The sequence below is a fragment of the Juglans regia genome, chromosome 7 (assembly GCF_001411555.2).
Source record: "Juglans regia cultivar Chandler chromosome 7, Walnut 2.0, whole genome shotgun sequence".
Lineage (NCBI taxonomy): Eukaryota > Viridiplantae > Streptophyta > Magnoliopsida > Fagales > Juglandaceae > Juglans > Juglans regia.
In genome coordinates, this window is record NC_049907.1 from 18,564,624 (window position 1) to 18,581,550 (window position 16,927).

At 37.1% G+C, this 16,927-nt stretch overlaps 1 protein-coding gene and 1 pseudogene across 10 annotated transcripts; one reads left to right on the forward strand and one right to left on the reverse strand.

Moving 5' to 3' along the window:
• LOC109016750 overlaps window positions 1-589 on the forward strand; it is a 34,754-nt pseudogene extending 34,165 nt beyond the window's left edge.
• LOC108986053 (UPF0481 protein At3g47200-like) lies at window positions 489-16,286 on the reverse strand. 10 transcript variants are annotated; one of them, XR_001995307.2, is made up of 5 exons: window positions 16,161-16,286; window positions 16,043-16,094; window positions 12,585-12,645; window positions 10,842-10,923; window positions 9,638-10,516 (listed from the first exon to the last, which is right to left on the reverse strand). XR_001995307.2 is itself a non-coding variant. In XM_035691625.1 (4 exons), the coding sequence occupies exons 1-4, from the start codon at window positions 12,042-12,044 to the stop codon at window positions 5,137-5,139; spliced, it is 519 nt and encodes a 172-aa protein (XP_035547518.1). In that variant the 5' UTR covers window positions 12,045-12,119; the 3' UTR covers window positions 4,491-5,136. The 10 variants fall into 10 exon arrangements, 1 of the variants encoding a protein (XP_035547518.1); XR_004801885.1 differs by lacking the exon at window positions 9,638-10,516 and adding an exon at window positions 489-595 and having other exon boundaries at window positions 10,842-10,882; window positions 16,043-16,286; XR_004801883.1 differs by lacking the exon at window positions 9,638-10,516 and adding an exon at window positions 489-595 and having other exon boundaries at window positions 16,043-16,286.
• Window positions 16,287-16,927: the final 641 nt, after the last annotated feature.

Genomic DNA, 16,927 nt, shown 5'->3' on the forward strand with positions numbered 1-16,927 from the left:
AATTATATTGAATCGAATTTTCTAAATGATATTGGGAATTTGGAGTCTTTTTTTTTTATATTGTTGGAATGTGAGTTTAAGTGCTAGGAAGTAACTCTTCGACCCGTGCGGGACCGGGGCGTTATATTGTGTCTTATCTCTATGTCCAAACACCCCTTAATCGTTAATTTTCCACTGTACTTTTGCTGTTTATTTATGTGGTATTTTACTTTTCTTTCCTTTCATACATATTTCCTTACAACTCTCATTCCAATCTGTCGATAGAGTTATGTGTTAAAACTTAGAAGTCCCTTCCAAAGAGGTGGCACTGGGTTGCTTTAAAATATTATGTATTAAAAGCTTTACTGAAAATGCATGTATAGCTTCGGTTCTAAAAAGAAAAGTCCAGAAAGCATAAAAAAATTGTTGGACTGAGTTTCATAGCAAATTAATGAGAGCTGTTTTCCCTCTGTAGATTCAAGAGAACATGAAAGCCATTGATGTCATCCCTCTGCTGACTCCAGCCGTGATGGAAAGGATTGAGGCTGTTGTTCAAAGCAAGCCAAAGCGACCAGATTCATATTGGTGAAACAATATATCCAACAGCTCCTCTTTTCTGCACATTGCGTTGGTAGACTCCATCGTTACAGATTCATCGCTTAGTTTCTCATAGTTACAGATTCATCACATTTTTTGTCAAATATTCCACACCACCTCCTTTTCTTAAGACTACATATATATATATATATATATATATATATATATATAAGAAGGATGTACAAAGACGTAAACGGGAAAAGAACCACAAATAAATGGCCAACTTTAACAAATTAAAAGCCCACTTTAATAACCTTCAAAGCCAACGTTCTTCATAAACGGCAACTATGTAATCAATGAAAAAATAAATTGACAAAAAGTTGACATTTTACAAAGAGAACGGCAAAAAAGATCATCAAGAGTACTAATAACGGTACTAGCCAATCAATGGTCATTTTAATAAGCATTAAAATAATAAAACTGAAGCAAGCAACGGTAATGATCTTATAAATAAAACGTTAATAACAAATTTTATTTGTTAAAAATACCAACATTCCCCCACTATTTTTTAAAAATAATATAAATAATAATATGAGAGATACTTCTAGACAAAGAAGGATTATTATGCATCATGAAGGTGTGCTCTGCATTGAACCCTCAGTTAGTGAAATAACAACATTTACTCCAGAGTCAGTAGTGGTCTCAGACTTGAACTATGACTGCTTAGGAGAAATAAAGAATTATTACTCACACATAAAAATCCAGGTGTTGACATGAGCTTTATTAGCTAGCACATTACGGCCTTGTGCTCATCCCGGTTTCATGAGTGTATTTGAGAATAAACCCAAATCTCATAGAGAGCGGCGCCACTCTCACACTCACATAGGTGAAATCTGTCAAGAGTGTTCCTGTAATTCTTACACCCTACTCATAAGAGCTACAGAATTTCATTAAGAGTTTATTTCAAAAACCCATCCTCCACAACATTACAGGATAAATGCACTCACATCATAGGAATGAGAAATAAAAACAATAGTGCATTTTTTACGACCATCATATGATTCATTTTTCCCATTGAACCCAGTTCTCAGGATCTCTGGTCCCCGGGTTGGGTATCCTCATACATGGCTCTTGAATTATGGGCTTTAATCTCATTCTCCTCGATGTATTTCAGATCATTTCTCTTGTCAAAATTTTGTATAGTGGATCCACATTAATAACATCATCAGTAAAGAAATCTCACAGTACTGTATTTATCTTCTAAATGATCTGGATTTACCATTATAATAATGGTTTTGTACTCTATCAATTATAGTAGTACTACCACAAGAAATTAATTGATTTTTTGCTCAAAGGAATAAATCTCTCAACAAAATTGCTTCCTCCTTGAAGCCAAAGCAATTCAGCTCCATAGTTGACTTAACAAAAAATACGGCAGCGCCAAAACATGCAATAAAGCACTTAAAGTTTTAAAACGGCTTGATATTAGAATCTGAACGTTAAAAACTTTTGGTTATGGCATTAAACCCAAGATTAATACCATATACGTTTTAAAGAAAGCTAACGGCAACGAATAATAGTGGCAACCGACGTAAATATAAAATCACTTCAAAAAATTCTGCTCAACTTAAAAGCACTGAACAAACATGAACGTACATTTAATATAAAAAAGTTAAAAATATTCCGCTTTACTCCCATAAGCTCAGAAAAAAAAAAAAAACTGAAGAAAACGTTGGGGCAAAATCTTTTGAAAACAAATATTATTTTCTAAAAACTTAACCCCCACTAATTTTGGATTTTAAAAATAAATTTTCTTTTCATAAAAGAATACATCTTACTCAAAAAAAAACTGCTAATTTTTATTCCAAATCTGAGAAGTACATAAGCAAGTGTGCCAAAAAAAAATGCACATAAAAGAAACATACTATGCTTTATTCTCAATATTCAATTTAAACATCCCATCACAAGCATAGCCCTTGCCCACAAAAACTCCATTTTTTGTAATAACATATTGATCAGATTCCATAGTTTGTTTGAAGCCCGCTTTGTTGAGTAAAAGACTCGACATCAAATTCTTCCTCATAGACGGTGTATAGAGAACATCTTTTAGCATCAATATACGTCCAGAGGTGAATTTCAACTCAACCTCACCACTCCCAAGAACTTCGGTTTTACTTGAATCACCAAGCATTATAGTCTTTTCTTCTTCAAAAGGAGTAAATTTTTTGAACCAATCTTTATCATAGCAGACATGCCTATTGGCACCAGAATCTGCCCACCACCCTTCAACAAATTGAACCATGTTAATGTCTGTGATCATTGCTACAAACAGCTCCTCAGTTACATTAACTTGAGGATCATTATCTCGCTTTCGAAACTTACAAATTCGAGCAAAGTGCCCAAATTTGCCACAGACAAAACATGCTTGATTTTGTGAAGGGGGTCCTTGGTTCTTATCATTTTGGTTTTGAAAACCTTTTTTGTGAGGTCTACTAAATTTTTTGAAATCTTTTCTTTGCGGCTTCAAAAAACTATTTCTTGAATTTTGACCTTTGGGCAAGCTACCATTTTCAGAAATTAAATTTACCTTTGTCATGGTATCCTCATTACCATTTTGAAATACCAAATCATCTTGGCCTCTTGCTTCCTCCTCTACACGAATACGTGTGATTAATGTCTCCGAAGAGGTCTCCTTTTGTTTATGGCGCATCGACTTTTGAAACTCTCTCCACGAAGGTGGTAATTTGTCGATGATGCCACAAACAATTAGATTATCTCCAACCATTTGATACCTCCGGATCGAACTTCAGCTACAACCATTTGAAAATCTTGTGCTTGCTCTGCAACGGATTTTCCATCTACCATTTGATATCAAAAGAAGCGACTTGCTGCATATTTCTTCACTCCGGCTTCTTCCGTATCGTATTTACTCTGTAAAGCTTTCCAAATTTTCTTCGCAGATGTGTAAGTAGTATTGTAGTAATCATAAAATTGATCAGCAAGACAATTTAAAAGATAGCATCAACATTTATACTCATCTTTGGTATATTTCTCAATCTTTTCTTCATGAACTTTCACTTGTGCTTCAGTCATGTTCTCGGTAGTAATCTTGCTAGGATTCTTTGTAGTGAGAACATAGGAGACGTTGAGAAGGCTTAGATAGAAGAGCACCTTGCACTTCCATCTCTTGAAAGAAGCTCCTTTGAACCGGAAGGGCTTGTTAAGATCTCCAATGCTTTCCGTGGATTTTTCAGTCGTAAGCTCCATGAATGAATCTCCTTAAAATTGTTGGTGAAATACACAATAATATAATAAAAATTATAATGTAATTAAAATTAAAACGAAGCCAGTTTGGACTGAGGCACGGAAATATCGCTCTCTTTAAGGAAATTCAAGCCCTTTGCGGTGTACAAAGTCTCAAATTAACCGATGCAGCAGAAATCTTCTTGACTTGACTCCTCCAGGATACAACAGCCCAACTGATCGTCGTATAGCCCGAACCAACTTTGCACAAGCGGTTGAGCCCAAAGCTCCTCTCAAAGAACACCTTTCTTTTATCTAGAAAATCTCTCAAAAATATATACTCACCAAGTATATTTTGTTTATCACATTTTTTGTCAAATATTCCACACCACCTCCTTTTCTTAAGACTACATATATATATATATATATATATATATATATAAGAAGGATGTACAAAGACGTTAACGGGAAAAGAACCACAAATAAATGGCCAACTTTAACAAATTAAAAGCCCACTTTAATAACCTTCAAAGCCAACGTTCTTCATAAACGGCAACTATGTAATCAATGAAAAAATAAATTGACAAAAAGTTGACGTTTTACAAAGAGAACGACAAAAAAGATCATCAAGAGTAATAACGGTACTAGCCAATCAATGGCCATTTTAATAAGCATTAAAATAATAAAACTGAAGCAAGCAACGGTAATGATCTTATAAATAAAACGTTAATAATAAATATTATTTGTTAAAAATACCAACACAATCTGTTTGGAAGATTTGGAAGATTGGTTCATTTTTAACGGATTGGGAGGTTGGATCATTTTCAAAGAGTGCATCACGCTGGATGCGGAATGATAGGCCACGTCGTTCCACAAGACTCCGTAAACCAAATCCCAAATATTTGGGATGATCTGATACGTGAAGAAGGCATGCAGCGTGACTGGGTCAGTGAGCAGGACTGGGTCCGTGAGCATATACGCATGAGGCGCGCATGAAGTGCGCACGAGCGTAGCATGCATAACTGGTCAGTGAGCTTATACGCATGAAGCGCGCATGAAGTCCGCACGAGCGCACGAAGCGGATGATTTCCGTTAGTGTCATTCTATTTTTAAGCATTCTATTTTTAAGCTCTGTTTTTATTCTGTTTTAGGCTCTGTTTCGTGAGCTGCAGTTTCGGTTCTTAGTCCGCAAGTCAGTCCGCATTTTCCATTATTGTTCCGCAAGTCAGTCCGCAAGTTTGCTTTATTGTTTCCTTTTATTTCGGTGTAATTCTGCTATTTAAGCAGAAGAGAATTATTAATGAAGCATCAATCATTGTTGAGTCAAATTGTGGTACCTTCTCACCCGAAGAGAACAACTATCCTAGCATATTTAGTTTATCCTCTGTGTTGGGACCTATCAATTGGCCTCAGAGCCAGGTTCATTTTACTATGGGAACCAATAAAGAGAGAATTGAACATCTGGAGGCTGGACTCGGTGAAGTTCAAGAGGGGCTACACCGGATGGAGCTGGGCATGGCGGATCGATTGCGACACGTTGAAGAGACTCTTAACCGTCTCTCTGATGTGCTCCTTGCCAACCAAGAACCTCCAAACCAAGGTAATCAAAACCGTGAAGGTCACAATGGGGGACAACTTGTGGTATCCTCCAAAACGGCAAAATTAGAATTTTCGCGATTTTCAGGAGATGATCCGACGGAATGGTTCAACCGTGTAAACCAGTTTTTCGAGTTCCAAAATACTCCCGACAATCAAAAGGTTTCTTTAGCATCTTACCATTTGGAAGCAGAAGCCAACCAGTGGTGGCAATGGATTTGCAGGACTTTTTAAGATGAAGGTCGAGTTCTGTCATGGATCGATTTTGAAGAGGAACTCTGGGCGCGTTTTGGGCCATCAGACTGCGAAGACTTTGACGAGGCTCTGTCCCGTATTCGGCAGACGGGTTCCATGCGTGATTACCAACGGGAATTCGAACAATTAGGCAACCGGGTCAAAGGTTGGACACAGAAGGCTTTGGTGGGCACCTTCATGGGTGGTTTGAAGACAGAAATTTCGGATGGAATCCGTATGTTTAAACCACAAACTTTGAAAGATGCTATACGTTTTGCAAGGATGAGAGATGATCAACTAATGAGACAAAGGAGGGTCTTACGACCTGCCCCTCAATTACGAGCTCCCCCAGTTCTTCCACCAGCAAATCGGGCAGCACATGGCGCTCCAGTTCGACGACTGAGTTAGGAGGAAATGCAGCGACGACGTCTCCAAGGTTTATGTTTCAATTGTAATGAACGTTTTACTGCAGGTCATAGATGTCAAGGGCCCCGGATACTAATGTTGGAGGGCTATGAGGACGATAACAATGTTATCTATGATGAAGTCAATGAAGAAAGAAATACGGGAAGACACCAGGAGGGGAATCTAGAACCAGAGATTACGTTGCATGCATTAACGGGCTGGTCAGCGCCCAAGACCATGCGAGTAGCGGCTAGAATCGGTGACCACGACGTCATTATATTAATTGACAGCGGATCAACTCACAATTTCCTGAGTGAGCGTTTAGCTAACTTGCTGCGATTACCGGTTATTCCAACAGAGACTTTTCCCGTTCGGGTTGCCAATGGAGAATCTCTTAAATGTCAAGGAAGGTTCGAAGGGGTACAAATCAATTTGCAGGGCACTGTGTTTTCCTTAACTCTTTATTCCCTACCTCTCACAGGCTTGGACGTAGTACTTGGGATTCAATGGCTTGAATTACTTGGTGCCGTGGTGTGCGACTGGAAACAGTTGACCATGGAATTTTTATGGGAAAACCAACCCAGGAGATTAATCGGCGTCGACGGGCAAGACATCCAAGCCGCGTCACTCAAGGAGCTAACCAAGGAATGTCGCCCCAGTCAAACGCTGTTTGCGTTATGCTTCCAGATCGCTCAAGCGGAACCACCGATGAAGATTCATCCAAGCATGCAAAAATTACTGCAGGAATTTTCTGATCTCTTCATAGAGCCCTCATGCTTACCACCACCAAGGGAAGTCGACCACTGCATTAATCTTAAGGAAGGAACCGAACCAATAAACGTTCGGCCTTATCGGTACGCACATTATCAGAAAAATGAGATCGAAAAGCAGGTCCAGGATATGCTGCAATCGGGGCTTGTTCAAACCAGCACTAGCCCATTTTCATCACCCGTATTGCTAGTAAAAAAGAAAGACGGGAATTGGCGCTTTTGCACAGATTATCGGGCACTCAACGCCGCAACCATTAAAGATCGATTTCCGATACCAACAGTAGATGATATGTTGGATGAGCTCCACGGTGCTTCGTACTTTACCAAACTCGATCTGCGAGCGGGCTACCATCAGGTACGAGTTAAACCAAGTGACATCCATAAAACTGCTTTTCGGACACATAATGGTCATTACGAATACTTAGTAATGCCGTTCGGTTTATGTAACGCGCCTTCAACATTTCAAGCTATCATGAACTCCATCTTTCGTCCGCATCTTAGAAAATTTATATTAGTTTTCTTTGATGATATTTTAATCTATAGTCCGGATTGGGACCACCATTTGTTACATGTAAGGCAAACCTTTGAAATATTGAGGCAGCATCGATTTTTTGTAAAATCTAGCAAATGTGCATTTGGGCAGCAAGAACTGGAGTACTTGGGGCACATCATCACTAGTCAAGGCGTGAAAGTGGATGACAATAAAATTGCTGCTATGGTAGCCTGGCCACAACCTACTAACATTTCGGAACTACGTGGTTTTTTAGGCTTGACAGGTTATTACCGGAAGTTCGTCAAAAACTACTGTATCATAGCTAGACCTCTCACCAATCTTCTCAAAAAGGGGCAATTCGGATGGCACGAGGAAGCTGAACGTGCCTTTCTTGCTCTCAAACGGGCCATGACGACCAATCCTATATTGGCCATGCCAAACTTCAATGAATCTTTTACTATTGAAACGGACACGTCGGGAGAAGGCATCGGAGCAGTTCTATCTCAATGTGGCAAGCCAGTGGCATACATGAGCCGAGCCCTCGGAGTGGCTAAGAAATCCTGGTCGACGTACGCTAAGGAAATGTTGGCTATCATCGAAGCCATACGTACATGACGGCCTTACCTTCTAGGCCAGAAATTCTATATTCAGACCGATCAATGTAGCCTCAAATATTTTTTAGAGCAGCGAATAGCAACTCCGGAGCAACAAAAATGGGTCGCTAAGCTGTTGGGTTACGATTATGAAATTACATACAAACCGGGCCGAGAAAACTCTACAGCTGATGCTCTCTCTCGAAAACAGGGCAGTCCCGTCCTTCAAAATATTTTTTTTCCGCAAGTTAGCTTGTGGGAAGAAATTAAAAGAGCTGCAGAAAAGGACCCCTACATCCAAGCAAAAAGCCGTGTGGCCACGGAACAACCTGGAAGTTCGTATACATGGTGCAAAGGACTCTTATGTTACAAAGGCAGGATTATTGTTCCGAACGACACAGCCTTACAGGCTAAATTGTTGCACGAGATGCATGACACCAAGGTGGGGGGTCATTCGGGTGTCTTACGTACATTTAAGAAGCTGGGACAACAATTTTACTGGCTGGGGATGCATGGAGCAGTGCAGAACTATGTAAAAGGATGTGAAGTTTGCCAGAAAATTAAAACAGAAACCTTGGCTCCAGCCGGACTCCTTCAGCCACTACCCATTCCATGCCAAGTATGGGACGACATCTCCCTAGATTTTATTGAAGGGTTACCAACCTCACAAGGACGAGACACCATAATGGTGGTTGTCGACAGATTCAGTAAGTCTGCGCATTTCCTAACCTTAAGCCATCCTTTCACTGCAAAAAATGTGGCAGAAAAATTTGTTGAAGGCATTATCAAGCTTCACAGGATGCCCAAGTCAATTGTTAGCGATCGGGATCCGATTTTCATCAGCAATTTTTGGCAAGAATTCTTCAAGATGTCGGGCACCAAACTGAAACTCAGTTCCTCATACCATCCACAAACGGATGGCCAAACGGAAGTCGTCAACCGTTGGGTCAAACAGTATCTACGGTGTTTTGTTCATCAGTGGCCCCGGAAATGGTGTTCATACTTACCTTGGGCTGAATATTGGTACAATACAACATACCACATTTCGACTGGAATGACTCCTTTCCAGGCGCTGTATGGGCGGTTACCACCCTCTATTCCGACGTACAAAGATGGTCTCTCTCCAGTACACGAAGTTGACCAACAACTCATGCGCCGAGATGAACTGCTACGGCAATTGAAGATAAATTTAGAGAGATCGCAGAATCGAATGAAGCAGTTGGCAGATCAAAAAAGGAGGGACATTACGTTCAATATCGGTGACTGGGTGCTTTTGAAGCTACATCCATATCGCCAGCAAACGGTCTTTAAACGGGTCCACCAAAAACTTGCTAGCCGTTTTTTCGGACCCTATCAGATTCTCGAGAAAATTGGGCCAGTTGCATATAAATTAAAGCTGTCGAAGGAAGCACGCATTCACCCGGTGTTTCATGTATCGCTACTTAAAAGCTACCAGCTTAATGAGGACGTCAACCGGGAGAGGGCTGAAACTAAACAAGTTGAGCTACCACCTTTCTCCGACGATGGGGTACTCATCTTAGAACCTCAAACTATTTTAGATTACCGATGGCTCAAGCAAGGGACTCAGCTGGTTGAAGAAGGCTTGGTGCAATGGAAACACCTTCCACCCGAAGAGGCAACGTGGGAATCAACAGCCAAGCTGAAGGAAATGTTCCCGCGTCTGGACCTTGAGGACAAGGATCCGCTTGTTGGGGGAAGTAATGATAGGCCACGTCGTTCCACAAGACTCCGTAAACCAAATCTCAAATATTTGGGATGATCTGATACGTGAAGAAGGCATGCAGCGTGACTGGGTCAGTGAGCAGGACTGGGTCCGTGAGCATATACGCATGAGGCGCGCATGAAGTGCGCACGAGCGTAGCATGCATAACTGGTCAGTGAGCTTATACGCATGAAGCGCGCATGAAGTCCGCACGAAGCGGATGATTTCCGTTAGTGTCATTCTATTTTTAAGCATTCTATTTTTAAGCTCTGTTTTTATTCTGTTTTAGGCTCTGTTTCGTGAGCTGCAGTTTCGGTTCTTAGTCCGCAAGTCAGTCCGCATTTTCCATTATTGTTCCGCAAGTTAGTCCGCAAGTTTGCTTTATTGTTTCCTTTTATTTCGGTGTAATTCTGCTATTTAAGTAGAAGAGAATTATTAATGAAGCATCAATCATTGTTGAGTCAAATTGTGGTACCTTCTCACCCGAAGAGAACAACTATCCTAGCATATTTAGTTTATCCTCTGTGTTGGGACCTATCACGGAACAACTCAATGATGAAACACCCATCAAGTAGCATCATTTCTACAAACTCAACTTTGGATAATTCAGGGAACTGATCTGCATAGAATCTACGAGCTCTTTCTTCCTTTTCTATCATGGCTGTGATGTATCTTTTTGCGCTGTTCTCATTCCTTCTTTTAAGCATTCGTTGGAGAATTATCAATTTGTGCTTTTCCATAAAACTAAGGTGATCCTTTCCACGGTGATAAGGACCGATGGCAAGCAGATCAGGTTCATATGCCGCGGGATTTATCTGGCGTAAACTGCGGTGCACTTTAAATACACAACACTCTTGATCAATTGGAGTACTACTGAGGCTTGGCCAATCTTTCGTCAATGGAGAGAGCATGATGAGCTTCACCAGCAGGCATCTGTCCTAGTCTATAAATATCAGAGAATAGTTTGCCGATAATATTATTGCATTTCAAGCCAAGCTTTTCCACATGATGCATCTTAGAATATAATAAAGATTCTTAAACACAACATCAACAGCCACAGTGATCGTTGACATGAGTAGATTTTGATGTTTATTCCCCAAAATCTCAAATTTTATCACAAGCATATCCTTCTTCTTTTTGCCATTATCAACTTGAGTTGTTCAAGATTATAATTAGAAAATGTAAAATAACTTATTAATTTCTTAAACTAAAAAAAAAAATGATTTAGATATAATATAATCAAGGAAAAAGAAGGTAATGAAACTTACTTTGGGTTAAAATCTGAATCGGCGCTGCTATCACCAAAAAGCTGAAAGGATAAACAGCATAAAAATGCAGACTGAGTTCGATCTGCTCCAAGAAAACACAACGTAAGTTTCAACTACGTAACTCAAATTGTCCATCGCTTTCTCATAGATATCAATTTGAAAAGTCACAACGATCCCCTCGAATTATTAAAGATTTACAAAACAACCATTTTCTATTAATTTAGACAAAATCACGACCCTTAATCTTATCAAGTCTTACAAATACAGAGTATGTTATAAATTAAAATTAAAGCTGAGTATGTAGTTGAAATAATAACTCAACTCGACGCTATAACTAATTAATAAATGATACTTTAGGTCAAATTCCTGATCCAGTTGATCGTTTCCTTCGTTTCTCTCTGCTACCACGAAAAAGTTAAAAGGATAAACAACATAGAGATGCAGAGTGAGTTAAATGATCTGCACCAACTAAACTCAATGTTCTCTACCAACTAGCTAGCTAGCAATAACTGTAACGTCCCGTCCCCGAGGATCCGGAGAGTTAACCCATGTCACTTAAAAATCATTTTCCCATCTACATAGTACGTACTCTAATTTTTTTCTATCGCACAAAATACCTATTTATTTACATCAATTACTCCAGAACAACTATTCTAAGATAATACAAAGTCTTAATATAAATATCAACCTCCCAACAAATCACATCATCAGAGCACAAATTTACTAAATGAAAAATCCTCAATAATCATATAAACCTTCTATACTTAAACCATCATTCTTAACTTCTCTCACCAATGCTCCATATCCTTGATTCTCAATTAGAACATTCAAATCATCTAAAAATATTATGGAGATAAGGGGTGAGTTATCAACAACTCAGTAATCAGAGAACATATACTAGTATGTAAACATGAGCATTTTCGAAAAGTTCAGTATGCAGAAACAAAACATTTTATTTTTATATGCAGATCTCAGAAAAACATGTTATCAAAAAATCAGAGCGACTTTTCAATATTTTCATACTCAAAATCAACTATTCATATTTAAAGATCCGTTTCATATTCAAAAATGCTTTGGCATAAAATAACTAAACATCTTCATCTTATCATATCATATCATATCATATCGTGTCATATTATATACCATGTTTAACCTCCGTGGTAAGGTTGAGCTATCCCCGATAGCCAGACCAGGCAGTGTCATATGGTGAACTTCCCATTTTTCAATCTCGGAGCCTCGAGTGTGCACACAGGAAAGAACACGAAAAAAGACTACTTTGTTTCCAAAATGGGTGTACTCATATCATATCATGTTGGTACCAACTATATCACGTGAACCAGTATCATCGTATCAGAACCATATTCAGAATCAGATTCAGAACAGATAAGTATGCCAAAATTTTATCATATCCATATCATATCAAAACACGTGCGAAACATATTCATATCATTTCCATTTGATCAAAAACAGATCCAAATCATTTCATATCACATGCATAAAAGTCTCACTGATATCATATTCGCTCTTTTGCATATTTCAGAAACATGTCAAATATTGCTCATGTTTACACTATTCATATCAAAAACATTTCTTTTATCTTTCATACATATCTCATGAGTGAATGCATAACATATACTGAGGTTGTTTTTCACCTTTTCTTTTTAAAACAACATGTACATTGTTTTACAAACCAACCTCAGTTCATTTCTTCTTATGCAAATCTAACATAGGAACCCTGCTTACCTGGACTTTTTAGCTTTTCAAAATTTCTTCAAAAAATGTCGAATCGACTATAAATCGTCACCTATAAAAATAATCACGTAATTTCTGTAAGTTTCCAATAAATAACGTATTTCAATATTTAAGCCTAAACTTCTTAAATAACCTATTTTAATTCTTCAAAATTTAAAATCTACATAATCTCAAAATATATCATCACTTTCTAAAATCACCAATATTCACCATAACCTACGTCAAACACAAAACACCAATATTTAAACCCGAAACAGCCAACAAATCTTATAGTATAAACCAATCACACCAACAATTCCATCATCCAATCCAATCGACTCCATACTCCTCGGACTCAATCCGGCATAATCAACCAAATCACAGTGAAATGAGTTAGTGCAAAAATACATTTAAATTACAATAGTTCTTTGAAAAATACTTACAATGCTATAATATAATTTTTGAAAGATCACAGAGGTGCTAGAAGCGGCAACGCAGCAACAAAACAGTACCAAATGTACTGTGGCCGTGGGTCTCAAAAATCTACTTTTAAACGGGGACAAATCAAGACCCGAGATTGCTAGGGTAGGACTTAGGAATGTTGGTGAAGCTAGTGGTAGTAGTGGTTGGCCGTAGGTGGTGGCGCAAAGGGTGGTTGAAGACCAAAATTATCCAAATCGGAAATTGGGTTGGATGTGTTTCACCGGTGACGGATCGGAGGTGGGGTTGGGTCCATTGGGTTGCTAGGAGGTCGAGGATGAAGTGGTGAAGAAATGGTGGCCGAAGGTGGTGCAACGGCGGCGCGCGAACACAAGAGGTGCCGCGGCATTGCGTCGTGCGTGGGAACAAACGGCGGCACGAGAGGGGCTGAGATTGGAGGGGTGGTGTCGCCGGCCGATGGGGGAGCGAATGGGCTGGGCGGTGTCGATCACGACGGCGTGCGGCGGCGGGCTGGGTAAGAGGAAGAAAACGCATGGGGGAGAGGGGAGAGACGTGCGCGCGCGGGAAGGAAAGAGAGAGGAGAAAGAAAATGAGGAGAAAAAGAAAAAGAGGAAGAAAAAAAAAAAAGAAAAAAAAATTGAGAGAAATAAATGAGGTCTAATCTTTAAATTTTGAGTCACAAAAAATGATCCAACGGAAATAATTTCAAAATAGCAAGTTAAATAAAATAATTCAAACGTATTGATTAAATGAAAATAAAATAATCAAACTCAACAATAAATTAATTTAAATTAAAGATAAATTTAAATACATAATAATTATTAATATTAAGGAAACATGTCAAATTTAATTTTTACAAATTAAAAATCATAAAAATAAACCCTCTAAAATATGAAAATTTAAAACAAAAGAATCAATTTTTAAATTAATAATAAATAATCTTTCGATTAAAAATATATTAAAATACGAAGTGTTACAATAACATTCAAGATTAGCACATCTAGGGACGACCGACTTGTCCCATCAGTACCATCACCATCACGAGCATCATTATTAATATTATCTTATGAAATTAGAACACTCACAATAATTTATGTATCATTTTTTTAAAATAAATCGACAACATTCATTTTTTCAATTTTATATATTGAATTTTATAATATGTCAAATATCAGTTTATCTATTTTTTCCTTACATCATTTAAATGTTATATTATTTAATAATTTATTAGAAAAAAAGTACAAGCAGAGAGAAACTATTGTGAGAGACAAAGTACAAGAAAGAGAAAAAAATAAATAAAATATTTTTACATTTGTGTACAGGAGTAATGCTACATACAGTCGTGGAATGCGTAAATGTCATGCAGTCATTTTGAAAAAGAGTGGGGTCTACTATTAAAAAATTAATTTCTTTTTATTTGGATTCCATTTTTTTTTTTTTTTCAAAACGAGTACTACACAACGCTTGCACACTCACGACTGCAAGTATCATTTCTCTTATTTACTTGTATGTAGCTAAACACTATAGCAAATTAAAAAATAAATTTGAAAATAGATGATCAAGCAATTTTGAGCTACTTTTCTCAAGTTTTACATATAAATGAATTTTACAAAACCCATTAAGAGTGCTCTTAGATAATTAGTTAACAACCTTCAAGGACGAGTTTTACAGCCATGCATGATCAGTCTTAATGATAAAATTAGTAGATAACTCACTGATGTTAATTAATTTTTAATCATATATTGATCCTTCGCAACCAGAGAAAGCCGCCCAACTTGCTAATTAGCAGCAAACTAAGATCGAATTAAGGAAAGAAGATTACTCATGGCTCGGGCTGGTCCCCCTTATAAACTATTCTCTCTTCTATTCAACTATTCTCGCATCATGCGTATCATTTACAATATTATGAAAGGTACTCTTCGATTGGTCGGCCACATGAGTCTACATCATTTATAATAATACATCATGATCTAGACCTTCATCCACTTGGTTAATGGATTGACAATTATTATATACTGCATGTATTTAATTCAAAACCAATGTGGTTTATGTACGTTCAAAGTAGCTTATAATTTAAAGAACAGATTGTGATTCAATTTTATTAATAGTATCTTATTTGTGGCAGAGAAGAATGTTTTATAATAGATAATTTGTGGGTTAAAAAAAATATATTATAACCAAACTCTTACAAAACTGATTTCATGTGGTACTAAAACCACCGGACGAGCTTCCATCAATTTTGAGTTCCCACTGACTAATTCCAAGAGGTTTGATCCGCTTGATCACTATATTTTGGGGACTTTCATTGATGTAATTATGGTGATTCTTCCATCTGAGTGATGGTTTTTTAATAATATGTAGAGGTTCTTCCCTCCTTTAAAAAAAATATATATATATACAAGTCTCCATTAAAAAATATCATGACGCCTGTAAGACAAACCTTTCCATTAATATAATATAATCAATTAGGTGCTTAAGCTAGCAATCATCCATCCTTTTATCTCCTTTTTACTTCCTTTCCATTTATTTTGCTTATGCAATACAATAGGCGAGTGATTTTTTAGTACTGTGGCTTAGGTTCCATTTTTCACGAGGGAATTATATATTATTTATCTTTCTATTCTGGCTTTCAAAATGGAAAAATTAAACAGATGAACTGAATGGAAATATTAGGCAATTCCTTTGTTAGTCATGGAAAAGCACCTAGATTGGGTAATCACAAATTAAGAAGCTGATGAATTGAGTAGAAAATTCTAATATTGCTATTGGCCGGGATCAGGCGGCCCGTAATTTATAAGCCAATTCTTTGTGAAGCTGTAAAATCTTAGTTGCAGAATAGAACCATTTAATTAAAGTGAATATTAAAAAGTAGAGACGCTAAGCAATGTAAACTGTTGTTTTCTTTCATTAGGCTTTGCAGATCAACAGAAAAAACTGGCCAAATGTTTTAGTATGTTAGAGGAAGAAAATCACAGAAGAAAGCAGAAAAGAAGAAAGGTTAATTAACAAGCGAAGGGCAATGGACTTACTTGCTTAATAATTCGGAGTAAATCGCCTGCTGCAAATTGCTTCTCCTGCTCTCTGTAAAAAGGTTCGAGATTAGAGTTTCCGATATGCAGATAACTATATGTATATGTATATATATACCGAAGGAAACGTTGATTTGCGAGGGTGGACTAGACTATTGATCATCATGAGCGTTATGCATGTGTGCCGCAGCTGTGAGTCAAATACCCCATATCTACCTATCTGGGATTATTGCCGCAGCTTTGATCTCTGAAATTTTCTCATAACGCTGCCATTTCTATATATTTATTTTTTTTATTTTCATCGTTCATGTATTTAATTTTTTTATTTAATAATTAAAAAAATAATTTTAATGTATTAATCTTATTTTTGAAAAAAATATTTAAAGATATTTTAAAAATATAAAATAAATAAATAAAACTAAAATGTGAAATTTATACATGCGAATGTATTGTAAAAGCTAGCAATGTCTGACACGGGCGGCTTGATATAAAATAACGCACATAAATTGCTTCTTAGGTCTCGTTTAATTGGTTAGTATTTCAGATGGGACGAGATATTTTATTAAAAATTAAATAAAATATAATTATAGTATAATTTTTAATATTTTTATTCTTTTGAGAGTTAAAAAAATTGAATTGTTAATATTATATATTATTGTTGCAGAAGTTTGAGAAAGTTGTATTGATGAGATGAGATGAGATAGATTTGTGTATCCAAACCGAGTAGCCTCTGTACCATAACGAGTTGATATAGGATAAATTGAAATAAAAGTTGAAAGTTGAATTGAATATTGTTAAAATATTGTTATCATTATTTTAAGATTTGAAAAACTGAATGAATTATTATATTTTGTGTGGATATTTAGGAAATTTATAATGATGAGA